The 16,261-nt window shown below is 44.5% G+C and overlaps 1 protein-coding gene across 1 annotated transcript; it reads left to right on the forward strand.

Annotated features, from left to right (window-relative positions):
- The first annotated feature begins 1,299 nt into the window (after positions 1-1,299).
- rab8b (RAB8B, member RAS oncogene family) lies at positions 1,300-16,260 on the forward strand. Its single transcript, XM_048256680.1, has 8 exons — positions 1,300-1,535; positions 7,521-7,581; positions 11,245-11,305; positions 12,301-12,378; positions 12,679-12,768; positions 12,976-13,041; positions 13,257-13,307; positions 13,667-16,260. Exons 1-8 carry the CDS (start codon positions 1,412-1,414, stop codon positions 13,757-13,759), a joined length of 624 nt encoding a protein of 207 aa, XP_048112637.1. The 5' UTR covers positions 1,300-1,411; the 3' UTR covers positions 13,760-16,260.
- Position 16,261: the final 1 nt, after the last annotated feature.

Consider the following 16,261-nt stretch of genomic DNA (forward strand, 5'->3'; position numbering starts at 1 on the left):
AGAGTAAAAAAAATCTGTCTTTTTTCATGACCCCGGACCTTATGTGAAAACTAAGAAAATCTGCTAAGTACGAAAAAATCAGACCAGAAAAAAAAATTTTTTCACTTTTTTTGCCATAGTTCATGCATTTCACATGTCTAGACGTGAAATAAAAAATAATTTGGACAATATCTGACAGATTTTGAAATTTGTCAAAAAAGAGTCCCAGCTGTTCGTTGGCCTATTGCTATTTGACAGATCTTGCATTACATTTCTTAAAGCACAGTAGGCCAAGCAATTGCAATAGTAGACCTTAATGAAATGTTTAGTCTAAATTGTTTTATCTTCCTAGATAGCAAGAGGCTGGCGGACCACTGTCGGCCCACTGGCAGATCTGGCTGTCCACTAGTGTTTTGCTCATCGGTTCTCTGGCGGTCTGCCGGTGGGTTGCAGACAAATGGCCCAATATTTTACCACTATTTGTCTAAAATCGTTTTCATTTGTTCAGTTATACTCCATACATTATTTTAATAACATTATATCTTTTCTTAATATTCATGACAAGTATAATTTAAAGAGATGGTGGTCCAACGGCGGACCACAAGTGGCATGCATACCACCAGCGGTCCGCTATCTGCCATTCTGGTTTTGCTATCTGGGTTCTTATTTCGTTAACTTCAAGTGAATGCAAGATTTGATGTCTAAAATGTTCACTACACGCGAGAAACAGAGGCATAACCTACTAATATGCTACTATTTCTAAAAAAAAAAAAAAAAAACGTTAACTGTAAGGTCAAAGTCAATGAAATAACATCAACCGAAACTGCAATAGGCCTACTCACAAAAATCCCCCAGAAAACCGGTGAGTTTAATGGATCTGGCAACCCGATGACGTCTTACTTCCGTGAAAAGGCTAGGAAGGCAGCATGTTTCATATTATGCTACTCTGTACGAATTAATTTCATATCATATCGTTCTTAATAAGTAGGCTAATTCCGTGAATCCTGAAAACATAAAACATAATTTATATAGTATATTCCTGTGTTTTTATGTAATCTATCACAGTTTAGTGGCATCTTCTAAGTTGAGTATTATCAACTTGATCATAGCCCACACTGTTTTACTACATGTTTTAATTGCTGCACTACATATCAATTACCTAACAATATCAATTACATAACAATAAACACAAGAAAAGTGCTAGGATGTTGGTTGGTTGCACTAAACACAACAACATGACGAATGCACAAAGCATACGCCTGTGAAAACTACATTGCCCTATGCAGCCCAACGCTGAAGGACGTAAGCGCGTTGACGTCACATAATTGGTCCACCCTCATTCCTTACTGTATGAATTTTGGATCAGAGCTTCAGTCAAAGGACTTAACAGCCTGTTAGATTGTCATTCGCAGGAGGTGGAACTGGGGGGTAAATGGCGAAAACGTACGACTATCTTTTTAAACTTTTGCTCATAGGCGACAGCGGAGTCGGGAAGACATGTCTGCTGTTCAGGTTCAGCGAAGACGCCTTTAATACTACCTTCATATCAACGATCGGTCAGTTCACCGGGTTCTTTTCTTGGGTGGGAGGGTACGGCTGCACCAAGGGCTTCTTCATTTTTAGTTGCCTATTGCATAGCTAAACTGATTGGTTGGAAATTCAACAGGATTTGGCAAAGGCAACATGTGATCTATTGAGTATCGTTATGTAGTTGCAATTATGAAATGAAATAGGAGAGGACGTACAGACATTTGATTAATTACAACGTTAGGCTACAGTCCACACAGGATTTCCATATTCCATTTGAGTATCGTATTCTTCTGTCACAAAGTACAATGTGTCCATGTTGTGAGTGTTGTATCCTCAATAGCCTAGGCTACTGGCTCACTGAACAGATGTTTTAGTGGTGCTACACATAGGTTACCTTTGAGGGTGACTTAGCCTAGCCTACTATTCTGACAACATAGTCCTAATAACCTTACATATTGGGATGTCAGCTCCATGTCCATGGAACTGGCAGGACAAAAATAAAGATATAATTTGATGGTTTTTCTATATCTGACCTTTTCTTACGAACAGACTTTGGTACCACATGGCTTAAAGAGAAGTGTCTGGCCTTTGGCTCTCGTGGTGCTTCAATGATTCGTAGAATACAGGGTTACGGAAACTCAAATAGCCTCATTATTACACTATTTGGCCTGAGTTGCTTATGCTGTGATATCTGAATGATGTAAGACTTAACTTATGTTATGTACCACTTTTGTTATAACAGACAGCCTATTAAGGCCTAGCATTTCAAACACTACCACAGTGGTTGTGTTGTGACTGTTTATGAAAGCCCCCTCCCCACACCCCCCAACTTCCTCAGAGTAATTGCCCTCATTTCACTGTATTTAGAAAGGTCTCATGTGCCAAGGCGCACCAGTTCTGTATCATGCCTACATACTCCATAAACATACGCAAGCAGGAAAAAAGTAAAGTCTGGCATCCATTATTGATAGGCAGATTGTGTTGCACTTATGAAAGCTGTACTATTGTGAATTGCTGGGCACACATGCCACTAAAGCACTGAACCAGTCCAAATGGGTGAGACTCAAAGCGAACCCCACTCTTCCCCTTCTGATCTGACCATCCCATGGTTATGCTCAGAGGATATGTGACATTGTTTATGTAAGATGCCAGCTGGAAAGGATTATAGTTTATATAGTTGTGGAGAGAGAGCTCAGGTGGTCTGTGAATTTAGTGTAGCAATGTAGGCTCACACCAATTTGAAGGTGCATTTGTCGCAACCTTCATGGGAATTTAGCTGATTTTCCGTCTTACTATTTCTGTGTGACTTATATTATAAACTTCAAAAGGCATGTCTCACATGCTCAGGTCCAAAGATGTCCTCTTGTCATTTGAATAGTTGTAAAGAGAAAGTGGCAAGCAGTTTGACGCGATTAATCTTGTGTTTGCATGGATGGAGAGGTTTGGTCGTTTCCTGTCACTGATTTCCGCCTGATTACGGCATCGAGGCATTAAAACGTCATCGTCTGCCCTGCTTTTGTTTTAAACGGCGCCTTCTGCTCGCCGATCCCTGCTCCAAGGCTCAAGTGGGCTCCTATAAAAAAAGTTCTGATTGTGTCTGTCCGCTGAACTCCATTTTAAGAGAGTATTTTTTTACTCACCATTACAATACATTCCCTCAAGCAAGATGGAGAGTGGCTTGGGTTATTTTGGACAGATAGGGGTTTTTTTTTTTTAAAGAAAAAGACTTTGAAAGAACCACATTTCAAAGTAGCCTTCAGGCTTTGTCTTTTTAGTGATGTCATTGAAAGACAAGATGTTTTTTCCTCCTGCTTATGAAATACAAAGAGAAAACCGCACTTTGTCACAAGAAAAAAAAGGGAAAATATCATAAAAAGGTAACTTTTGGCAGTTCAGAATGACGCTGTCCTAGACTGTGTTCTTCTGCTGGCTGGTACTGCTTGCTGAAAGGAACACTAGACACCTCTATCACTTATAACTGTCAGAATCCAGGGGCCTCTCCTCCCCTCTCCTCTGATAAATGCAATCTTCACAGCAACATCTGTGCTGGGTTTGCTTTTCTCCGAGCAGTACTCCACCTGCTAGCCTGAGATTAAACCTATCACCCAGAAATGGGAGCTGGTGGATGATGGGTGGCTCATACATAGGAGACAGAACATAAAAGCGACATAAGGGAAATGAAAGTCTTGCTCTAAGCATAAGTGAATCCAGCATCAGGCTTTACTAGTTGTTTTTTGCATAAGGAACTGGTCTTGGCCCCTTGCTTAGTCATGTTTTTTGTGGCCTTAGAAATTAAGTGTGGGCTTTTCTATTGACTAACTTCCCCCTCCTGCCAAGGCGCTTTGTGTCGACTGGACACACCATGGCTGTAGTGATCAGACTACTGAGACAGTCATGCCTGTGCCCGTGTGAAGGCCGTACGAACAGGGCGTGTCTCGGTTGTTTTGCTTTTCCTTTGTCATGGTGGGAGTTGGTCTGGACGTGCAGTGAAAGGGCTGGTGTGTCCTGGAGTCCAGCCCCTCGAGGAACAGAGGGCAGCTCTGTTAGGAGCCCCCGTGGGGTCGGGTCTCGTGACGCTCTCAACTGGTTTGGGCCGGCATTCTTCCGTCAGAGTTAGTAGCCCTCTGCTCCGCTCTGCACTGTGCTGTGCCATGTCCAGCCGTGAGTGACTTCCTCCCGGGTCCAGCGGGCGTGCGACCTCAGCTCTGGCTGTGGCATAGCGCACTTCCTCCCCACAACACCTCTGAGCAGGAGAAGAGGCTCTGTCTGTTTCCTGTGACTCATAAACACTCTGTCTCTCTCGTTATCTCTTTCTCTCCTTTACTGTTGCTCATCCTCATTATTATCTCTCTCACATTCTATCTCTCCTTTCCTCTCTCTCTATCTCTCTATTTCGTTGTCTTTCAGGGTCCTAATTTGAAGGACGGGCGAAGTGCAAAGTTTTAAGTCTAACTAAAGCTAGGCGAAATCAACTTCTTAGTTTATTACCATGGAGACCTTAAGCGTAAACATTGATGTGTCAGCTCAATGCTCCCACACGTCACCAGATAGTTATAACTCGGGCATGAGACACTTTGCTTATTTACAGACTTTTAACGTTTAAATTAGGGCCCTCAGTGTTTCTCACTTTCAGTCCTGTTACTCCTACTCCTCTCTCACTTTCTGATGCTCTCTCTGTCTCTCTTCTCCTTTTGCTCCCCTCACTATATCTCTTTCTGTCATTCTTATCTTTTGTCCATTTGCTCTCTCCTCCTCTCCTCATCTCCTCACCTCTTCCCTCTTTTCTCTCTCTCTTTCTCCTCTCCCACTGCATAATGCAATAAGTGTTGCAGCAGAAAAAGTCACTTAGTTTGTGTGGTGTGTCAACTCGGAGAAGCTGTTTTGAGTTTTTTTTTCCGGGCTGTGAGTGCGAGCGCACTCAGTGTTCACCAGATCCTGCAGAGGATGCTGGGACTGGAGGCATCAGGCCGGGCCTGTGGGCTGCAGGGCCGTTCCTCTGCTCCGGAAAGAGGTGGGCCAGCCGAGAGCTCATCTCTCACCACTTCCTCTGCTGCTGTGCTCAGTTAAGCAACCGTGTCCTCATTCTCTTTCACCAGGTCTGTGTGAGTGAGCAGGGCACCACGCACCGCTAACAAGTTGATCCTTCTCTTGACGATTGTCACTGGCCAGGATGAATCAAAATCAAATCATGTGGGTACTGTGCACTGGCCCTTAACCAAACCCTTACACTGCTAAAAGCCTTGTGGCTTGGTGCCACCTTTCTTGTTTGTCTGTTGGAAGCCACAGTTGCAATTCGAGAGAGGACATTTTACTCAACTCTATTAGCCCGTTAGCTCTGAAAGACTGAACTTTAAGTGTTAGCCATTTGAGTCATATATAGCTTATAAACTTTCACCTGGCTATTTTCAGCCCACCGTGTCTCTCCCTCTTCATTGCAGGTCAGCCGATAGTGTATAGTGATGCTGTAGCTTTATTTAGCTTTAGTCGGTTGGCTGCAAGATTGGAGTCTAAGAGAAGAAATTGGGAAAATCAGACACAATTCTGACTGCAAGACTACTAGGCTGATGTGAACCCCTCAGTTTTTACACATCACTTTAAACATGGAGCAATGAAGCACCTAATCAAACTCCTAAATCTTCACACCACTAACGGTTTCTTAGAATGGGTTATTTAAAGTTGTAGTGGAGGAAATGACTTCACACTTTGACAGCAAAAACAAGGCAGACAACCCCGTAGGGTATATGGCAGCCTACAGACCAGGTTTCATCGCTTTCCATTCATTCTCCTGATGCCTTAAGACTTAATACTAATAACACTGAGACAAAAAAAACATGACAAATTCCTTCTGCCCGATCATGGCTGTCCTCTACGGCCCAATGTAGCCCTGCTATTAACCCTCCCACCCCCACCCCCCAAATTATACCTGGATGTGTTTGAGGAGATGCATGACGTTTGCCATTGTGTACACAGTTTGCTGATGGTGCTTCTATAGGGAATTGCCTAGTTCTGCAAAGTGACTGGCATGCTTCCACAGGATTTGCTCCACAATACGTCTGCCGTTCAATCCCTCTTCGTCCTCATCTCTGCTTTTTAGCAGTTTTCAGGCAGGAGACGGCACGTAGTCTATCCTTGTTGTGGCTGGTTAACACTAAGCTCCATCCGTCACTGCATAGAAACAGCCATTCAACTCATTTAACTGCCTCAGTAAGCATATTAAATTGGTTTAGCACTTTGTGGTTTATGATCCACTGAATAATTGCCCCCACGGCAAAACATACTTTATTGAAATGATTAGCTGCATGGGCTTCACTTGGGCGTAAACATATAGCCTTAGTGCCGCTAATGTCATAGTTTAGTAATGATGAAGTAAAACCTCAAAGAAGCTTTCAAAAGAGCGGTAAAACGAATGAAAGAAAGAGTAAAGCCAACTACAGGTGTGTTGTCCGCAGACACCTACATTGTTTACTTTCTTTATATGAATTGCTGCAGTTTGTTCATTTGGCAAATGTTGGTATTCCAGTAGCTCTCTCCTCTTATGGTAGTCTGTCCTGATAGCTTCACACAGCACCATCTTGGCTGCAGTGAGATATCGGTCTCTGGCCACCTTGAGGTTTCAGCTGTTGTTAGGGAAGCGATTCATCATCTGGGCTCAGGGAGTGTGCCACTGGCGGCCCGGCTCAGTCCAGTCTGAGGTCACACGCCGAGCCGTTTTACAGCACGCATAAATTACACCTGTGCTGCTGTGTGTGTTCACTGGCCGATTCTTTGCCAAGGATGAGTTTCATTTAACCTCTAGATGTAGTCTCTGTTGCTACACACACACACACACACACACACACACACACACACACACACACTTGTATACTTCATTTGATCCCACTTTACAAGTCAAGTTTCATTAGGAATCACATTTTCTGAGTAATCCAGTAGATTAAAGCAGTTCAGCAATCTATCATGAGTTTTCACAGGCTCAATGGGTATGAATAACAGTAATCTGCGTAAAATCACATTGGATAATTCTCTACAGTAACAATAGCAGTTACGACTGGTGTGTTGATGGGCCTTGCGTGGTGTCTTCTCAGAAAGGTCAGAGGGCAGACTGACGCACACACACACACGCACAGACACACACTCACACATCCAATCCATCCATTTAAGCATGAAACATGAAGCAAGCATAATAGTAACCTTTGTTTTCTTTTTTTCCAAGTGGCTTTATATAAATGAGTGTAATGTTTGTGGACTGTATGCTCAACCCTTTAACCTTAATAAAGAATTTCCCTTTGGTGAATCAGAGCAGTAACGGATAGTTTCAAGTGATGTTACCCTGGCCTGAAGTTGTTTGTTTGAATATTTAAATGTTAATGGGGGGAAGGTCCTTTGTGATCAAACATGTGGATCTCTGTGTGCCCTTGAGTGTCCTGGGTTCATTTGCATGTAATGCATGTGATGGCTCTCTGCAGCCTTGTTAAACACGCTCACGTCGTTCCCCTCCTTTTCTGTGCTTACAGGAATTGACTTCAAGATCCGAACGATAGAGCTCAATGGCAAGAAAATCAAGCTGCAGATATGGTAAGAGCCACAGCCGCCACCGCCACGGTTCTGGAACGCTGTTGCCATCCAAAGACATCTGTTCCTGTACGTCTGTCTGTCCGCTAAGTCCCTGGCGTGTCTGGGAGTAGGGCGCCACGACGGGGGAAGGGTGACAAAGCACTTTTGAAACGCTTCCTGGAAATGCTGTGCTGGTCTCTTCTCCTTCTCTGTCTTGTTTTAGATGTTTTAAGTGTTAAGATTGTGTAATATCGGTCTGCGACTACACAGCTCTTGGAACAGGGGCTAGAGGCAGGCCAGGGATGACATGGTGATAGTCATCTTTAACCACAGTGTTGGTAGTGTAATGGTGGTGCTGCTCGTTAGCCACATAGCCCCCTGTGATAGACACTAGAGTTAGGCCAAATATGAGATGGCGATAGTTGTCCTTAACCTCAGTGTCACAGTTGAGTTTGAGAGATGTCGGTGAGAGAGATGGTGACTCATCCTGATCTGCACAGATCCAATGATAGAGACAGTCCCAAGATGAGATTATGAAAGGTGTTGTTAGAGACTAGAGAGAGAGAGATGCTGGGGCGTGTTGAAGTACACAGAGAGCCGAGGTGACAGGCCACAGATGAGATGGGGACAGAGAATCATCCAGAACCTCAAAGCTGCAGTTTTAGTTCTAAAAACAATGGTGATCATCACACAGAACTTCAATGATAGTCTTAAAAGAGATGGTGGGCTATGACAGTTCCACAGCTCAAGCGTCCTGAAGGGCGTAGTCTCCGTTGACAGAGAGAGGCCTGAGATTGGAGAGACCACCACACAGCCAGAGACGAGAGACAGACTAGAGGTGTGTGAGGTATGGTACGTGTGGTATGGGGTAGCTGCTGTAATGAGAGGTGAAAAGTATGAAAATGTAGGACGGACAATCTTCCCCAAATTCCAAATAGGTATCCCACACTTTCAAGATTGTGACAACAATGAAAAAAATGGCCATACTTCTCGGTGAAGGGCCCTCTGCTGCCTTAGCAGCACAATATATCTTGAAATGTGAGGATCTGAGGACTCATTCTAAAACAAAGTTGTGTGTGATGCACACATACACACACATGCACGCACACACTTTTATGGTCCTATATTCTTGCATGTTATGTTGTTTGTAACAATAGCTTTGGCAACACTATTCCCATACAGTCATGCTAATAAAGCAACTTTGAATTTGAATTTGGTACGTGTGGTATGGTGTAGCTGCTGTAATAGAGGTTTAAGTACACAGCTCCACTGACAAAAGGCATGCTGGGGATGAAATGGGGAGTCTCCACTGAGTCCCAGAGAGAGATAGAGACGAGAGTGAGAGGTGAGTTGTGCGCTGCGTGTGGTTCAGTTAGTGTGGCTCCTATGATTAGCTAGAGAGAGACCACAAGGCGTCCTTAACCACTGAGCCCCCGTGATAGAGGCTAGAGAGAGAGAAGGTGGGGCATCCGGGGGCACATTAATAGAGACCGTGGTGAGATGGGGACTGTCACCAGAGATGGCGACGAGCGCGAGAGGTGTGTGATGAGCTGTGTGAGATGTGGTGTAGCTCCTCTGATAGAGACTATGACCCGGTGGTGGCCGGCCGCACAGCTTCTGTGACCGAGTCCTGAGAGACAGAGAGGCGTCCCCAACCACACAGCTCCATCAATAGAGACAGGCCGTGGATGAGAGGGTGAGCACCAGAGACAGAGCACCAGAGATAAGAGACTATTTACAGAGAGGCTGCACTGGGCATGTAACTGAAGCGTTCTGTTCAGCTGCAACAATTAGCTTACAATATATACAACGGTATATGGAACTGGCTATACTAGACATGATGGCGGCAGGTAACTTATGTTCGAAAAAATTACATCAGTCTTCTAAAACTATTTGTACACTCTGCAAACGGAGCGCTTCAGTTGTGGACCCAGAGTAGCCTCCCTGTTAGAGTAGAGGTGTGTGTGTGTGTGTGTGTGTGTGTGTGTGTGTGTGTGTGTGTGTGTGTGTGTGTGTGTGTGTGTGTGTGTGTGTGTGTGTTGTGTCTCAGTGGAGAGACAGTCAGCCTGTCAGAGCTTCTCGTGGCCTAGAGTTGTGTGTGTGTGTGTGTGGTTGGGGGGTTACAGGAAGTGGAGGGCGGCCTAATGACCATCACACTGGTCCTTTCCTTCCTCTTCCTCTTCCCTCCACGCCCATCCCCTCCTCCCTGCCTCCTTACTCACACACTTCCGCTCTCTCTCTGTCTCTGTCTATCTTTCTCTCTTGCTCTCTCTCTCTCAATGTTCATTGGCACTAAGTGAGTTATGGAAAAAATGTGCCAGCGAAAGAATTTTGGAAGTCCAAGTTGCAAACACTCTCATGCTCTGTTTTGGTTTCATGTTCTATCTATATTTCTCTCCCTTTGTCTCACTGCTCCCTTTCTGTCTCGCTCATGCTGTCTTGTCCTTTCTCTCTCCTACATACACACACACACAATCCATTATCTTGTCCTGTCCTTCCCCGTCTGCCTCTCAGAATCTCCATCTCTCTCTCTCTGTCTCTCACTCCTCCTGTTTTTTCATCCTCTCTATCCTCCAACTCTCCCTCTCTTCCTATTCATCACCCTCTCTCTCTCTCTCTCTCTCCCTTTCTCTGGATCACACAGGATTCTCTCCCTCTGTCATACATATTTACATCTGAGCCCCCCGTTTTTGTCCTTTCAGTGAAGTAGGACAGGAAGTGATGTCATGGTGCCCTAGACGGCCTTCCTGTGAAAGGTCACTCGGCTCACACAGCCTGCCTGACAATGTGTGACTAATGTGAAGGAAGGAATCTATGCACAATGGTGGAGTGGGGGGCGCGGGTGCAGAGCAGAGGGGAGGGGAGTAGAGGGCAGAGTGTGTGTGTGTGTGAGAGTGTGTGTGTGAGTGTGTGTGTGTGTTGTGTGGAAGGGGGTGTAGGCCACAGGGTCCCTACTCCCTCAGTTGTCGTTGCTCTGCTGTGTGTGTGTGTGTGTGTGTGTGTGTGTGTGTGTGTGTGTGTGTGTGTGTGTGTGTGTGTGTGTGTGTGTGTGTTTACAGGAAGAGTAAACAGAGGGCACACACACAGACACACAGGGCTGGGCAGCGCCTGCTGGACACACGCAGGGCCACAATGAGAGGAAGGAAAGATGGATGGGCCCACTGGCCCACGGCTGACTCCTCTCACGTCTCGTGATCTAGCTGAGCTGCCTCTTTATGTTTGTGGCTCGTCTTCCCGCCTGTCTTAAGGCTTCTTTGAGCTCTCTTTGTGTCTCTCCCCCTTTCTCTCTCTTCTTGCATATTTTGCTCTTGTTGTGTTTTTCTCTTTCTCAGTTCTCATTTCATCTGGTTTCTTTATCTGTCCATCTCCCTTTCTCTCTCTCTCTTTCTCTCTCTCTCTCCCTCCCTTCCAGTGACTCTTTTGTTTCTCTTGTCTTATTTCTCTTGTCTCTTATCCTTTCACAGTCACTCTCCTTTTTAGGTTTGTTGATGCTCTCTCAGTCTCTCTCTCCCTCTGTCTATCTGTCTCCCCTTCTTCTCTCTCTCTCTCTCCCCCCTGTCTCTGTATCTCTCTGCCCTCTCTCTCTCTCTCTCTCTCTCTCTCTCTCTCTCTCTCTCTCTCTCTCTCTCTCTCTCTCTCTCTCTTTGCTGTGCGTCTGAATGTGGTATTTGTGCTCTCACCCAGGGACACTGCAGGACAGGAGAGATTTAGGACCATCACCACCGCATACTACAGAGGAGCCATGGTGAGGACTACACACACACACACACACACACACACACACACACACACAGATATATAGGCTTAGATAAATGGTACGACTCACACTCACCAACCAAGTTGCTAACAGGTTAGCAACAGGTTAGTTGCTAACAGGTTAGCAACTACGGTTTTGGGAAACGCACCCCAGATTGACAAAGACAAGGCAGGCAGGCAGACCCTTAGGAATTACCCATAACCATGCATATGTACATAAACACAAACACACAGGCATACACACAGACAGACAGACTGACACTGCCACACATACATGCATCATACACACACACAGATGGACAAAGCCTGTGCATAGACCCACTCCACGTGAGTATATCCTCTTCAGGCCGTGACTGAATGTGCCCTCAGACTCTGTGTTGAAGTACTATGCATTGTATCAAAGATGGGAATTGAATTTCAACACTGCGAGAGCAACAGTATTGTGAGCTGCACAGACTTGCACAATGCCCCAGCCCAGTATCTTACTGTAGGCCACTTTTACAGTGGTCTCAAAGTTCAGACAACCCAGAGGAATGGAGGATCTTATTGCATCTCTCCACCCCCTCTCTCTGGGCTGTCACTCTTAGATGTTGACTCAAGAATGTGCACCCAGCCAGCGCAAGCACTAGTTAACCCTCTGCTGTTCAGCCGTTTGCAGTGTGTCTGATATTCACATTCTTACAAATTCTCACACACACACACACACACACACACACACAGACACACACACACACACACACACACACACATACAGACACATACAGACACATAAAGACACACACACACACACACACACACACACACACACATACAGACACACACAGACACACACACACACACACACACACACACACATACAGACTCACACACACACAAACAAACAAACAAACACACACACACACATATACACACATACACACACACACACAGGGTGGTGTATGGACTAGAGTAGTGCTCTAACTTGTGTTTTGTGTGGTCTTTCAGGGCATAATGCTGGTATATGATATCACAAGTGAGAAATCCTTCGAGAACATCAAGAACTGGATTCGAAATATTGAAGAGGTAATATGAACACTCAAGGCAATGACCATAGAGTTAGATCTTTGCTGCTTGAGAAGTGATGGAACAGACTTCAGGCCATGAAAAAAATGTTTGTTGTTTTAAGAGACCATCTCCTAGTCTGCCACCTACTGGATAGATGTTGTATTGCAGTGTGAATTTTCTGGAACTGCAACGTGATTTAGAATGCAGTGCTTCTATTTGTTACTGTGCTGTTTCCTGCTTTGCTGCTAAGTCAGCATACTAACCAAACTGTGCTCATTGGTCTGCCCCACCTCTCACCTCGCACCCCCACCCACCCAGCACGCGTCATCAGACGTGGAGAGGATGATCCTTGGAAACAAGTGTGACATGAATGACAAGAGACAGGTGTCCAAAGAGAGAGGAGAAAAGGTGAGCTCACTGGTATTTGCCTCGTCACCGGTCACCAGCACCGGTCACAGTCTTTTATATACTTGGACATAGAACATGCAGTCCTCATAAACATTATCATATGAGCATGGCCATGGTGCTCACCATATGCCTTTTCAAGTTTGTGGTACTTCACTTGCACTCTATCAAGTTACTTAATTATCAGGATGTTTGTTTGTTTGTTTTTAGTTGGCGATAGACTATGGGATCAAGTTCTTGGAAACTAGTGCAAAATCCAGTTTAAATGTCGAAGAGGTGAGTCCCCTCCCCATATGAAGGAGCAATATTTGTGTGACCCTGAATAAATAACCATGACATTTTACTTTCAATAAACCCTCTCCTTCTCCTCTCTCCTTTGGCTGTCTATCTGCCTGTCTCTGTCTCTTTCTCTCTCACTTTCTATAATTGGACATCCCTCTCTCACTCTCTCTTTCTCTCTCTCTCTCTCACTCTCACTCTCTCTCTTTAAGGCCTTTTTCACATTGGCCAGAGACATCATGGCTCGACTCAACAGAAAAATGGTAAGCTTTCTCCAGCACACTCTGTTTACATACACACAATAACTGATCTACTCACAAAGGTGTCTGTATGAAAGGCGTCCTACCTTACGCCTTTCCCTTTGGAGAACCAGTCTTGCAACTTCGCTCTCCCTCGACCTGGAGAATAACAAATTGCTTTACGGCAATTGTGCTATAGTCTACTATTTGTATGAAATCGTGTAATTTTACCTTGTCTGTCAACATGGCTCTTCGGAGATTATCTTTGCCAGTTTGTAAATGAATACTAAAGACCTAAGCAGAAGTATTTTAGTGAACTTTGAGTGAACTCCTCTGAAACTGACCGCTCTTTCCCTCTTCTCCCTCCTGTCTGCGCGGACCAGAATGACGGCAGTCAGACAGAGAGTGGTGGACCGGTGAAGATCACAGAGAACAAGTCTAAGAAGAGCAGCTTCTTCAGATGCAGTCTGTTGTGAGTGGGTCAGGGGCACACATGGACTCAATGACTGGCAAACCCTGTGCTACTCAAGCATGCAGGTGGGCGGATGTCTCTCTTTCTCTCTCACACACACACACACGCATGCACACACGCACACACACACATGCACACACACACATGCACACACACGCATGCACACACACACGTGCACACACACGCGCACCCGCACGCACACACACTCCATGGGGACCTAATTGAGAGACAGGTGTTCTCTGCCTGCTCAGTGACAGTCGACGGTGAAGACTGGCTTACGTTTCTGCAACCAACCAACCGACCCCACCCTCCACCCCACCGACGTAAGCATGGGTGGGACATTCCGGAAGGACTGTGAGTTTGCTCTTTACTCCTGACCCCTGGGATTGACATGTGAACTGGAGTATAGCTGGCTGGCCAGAACACCACAAGCTCTGGGACAGTACAGGCCCTCATCTGACACGGATCCACTTATTTACACACACACACACAAACACACACACACACACACAGATGCATGCTAGAACCACTTATTCACATACACACAAGTGCAGACAGTAAATACACACACATACAGATCCGGGCCAGTACAGGGCCGGGATTGACCCAGAGACTCCCTGGCCACCTCTCCTTCTTCTGTCAGGACGGCAGAACTCTATGTTTTGGTGTTTAGTGTTCGCCAGTTTTGTTTCTTAACTGTTTCTTTGTGTCGGTTTGTGTTCCGAAGTGTGTGACGGTGTGTTTGGGTGTCTTTTTAAGAGTGTGTTTGTGAGCTCTGTTATGAGTCTGAGAGTAACTCTGATCGTGGTGATGTGCAGTCACATTCTGTTATTGGACACACACACACACACACACACACACACACACACACACACACACACACACACACACACACACATATTAACCACACATACACACACACACATAAAAAAGAAGAAAACAAATTTGAACAACACATCTGTGATGTATGCTTTCTGGATTGTCTCAAGGTCAGGAATATTTCAACTGTTTGTGTCTTATGATGCATTTCAAGTGTCCTATTTTATTGTGCTTAACTCGTAGCCACTGTATCTCTTCTTACGAGCACATAACTATGTATAGCACTGTAACCGAACTTGCACTCCTCCTTTTGAGAAGGCTCAAATATAGAATGCCATAACTGCAGTGCATGATGGGTAAAAAAGTACAGTCACCTAGTCGTACATGTGCTTCGGACACTGCAGCTGGGGACCTATCCATATTTGAATGAGTTGTCTGTTTTTTTTTCTTTCTTTTCTTTACATTATATATATTTTTTATACATGTGTAATATTTGTTGTGCTTTAACATACTGTCAGTCTGGATGCTCTGAGGAAGCAGTGTCAAAAGATAAAGATTAATAGTTAAAAGATGCATGATATCACTGCATAAGTGTAGTGTTGTTGGAAGGTATTGGGAAGCCACTAAAATTTGCATGATTATTAACAAAGGTATACCCTAATGTGCAGGTACCCAGTAACATGGTTATTTTCATATCACTCGTTAGTTTGAGTGATATCAAAATTATTGTGTTATTTTTTTCCTGTTGTCCCAAAGCGGTTTGTGCTTATTCAGTTATTGGTATTTAATGAAGGTATAACACAAGTTATCGTTTAGCGTTTACAAAATCCCAGCAGCAGTATTATTTCTCACGCTGCACTTTATTAGTGTGTGTGGTTGCGCTGTCTTTGCAAAGTTGTACAGGTGTTTGTGGCAGGGGAACTCTGCTTAAATGTGTTTGTGTGTACAATGTGTCTTTTTTTTTTTAAGACAAAAAAACAGCTATTCTTGTTTCGCTACTGTGTACAACATTTTATTCCAAGACTGTGAGATGTTGTTTTAACTGGTTACTGATTTTAGCCAGTAGTTATTGATGCGTAGATATTCAGCAAAGGGTTTGTCTCTCCATGGTGTGTCTGTAGTTGACGTCATGAGATGCAGTGCCTGTACAAATTTCAGTTTGTGTCGTGTTAAAACTAGGATGGGCTAAGTTTTGCTATGGCTGCCAGTAGCATCGATTCAGCAATAACTGGTCCTCAGTAAGGATAGTGGCAGTCCTGTGGGTTAGAGAATTGGACAGTTGTATCTAGATACACAACTTCCATTACTGTCTTATTGTTATCTACCAATAGTTTTGTCTGTGATGGAATCTGCTTTGACGAATGTGATCATCATACTCTTTTGTTGCTATTTGAAACTGACGGTTGCACAGATGAAAAATATTTGTTCAGATGGGACCATTGCTATGCATGTGTCTTGATATCAATAAGTCACTTTGTTACTGTGGGAACAGACAGGCATGTCTGTGCAATGTTCTACTCTTGTAGCCTGGCAACCAATTGGAATACTCAAATACTCATTATGTAGATAACATAATGTACATACTTCTGAATACTGTGTGAACTAAAGTGTAAAAACAGAGTGATTTTACCAGTTGTGAACTGTTTTTCTACCACATGTAACCAAAGTAAAGATTGTATAAAGAGAC

This window comes from Alosa alosa, chromosome 11 (genome assembly GCF_017589495.1).
Source record: "Alosa alosa isolate M-15738 ecotype Scorff River chromosome 11, AALO_Geno_1.1, whole genome shotgun sequence".
NCBI lineage: Eukaryota > Metazoa > Chordata > Actinopteri > Clupeiformes > Clupeidae > Alosa > Alosa alosa.

Coding starts and splice junctions, on each gene's coding strand:
- rab8b (XM_048256680.1), top strand. CDS start 1,412: ATGGCGAAAACGTACGACTATCTTTTTAAACTTTTGCTCATAGGCGAC. Junction 1,536..7,520: donor TACCTTCATATCAACGATCG/GTCAGTTCACCG, acceptor CTGTGCTTACAG/GAATTGACTTCAAGATCCGA. Junction 11,306..12,300: donor CATACTACAGAGGAGCCATG/GTGAGGACTACA, acceptor GTGGTCTTTCAG/GGCATAATGCTGGTATATGA.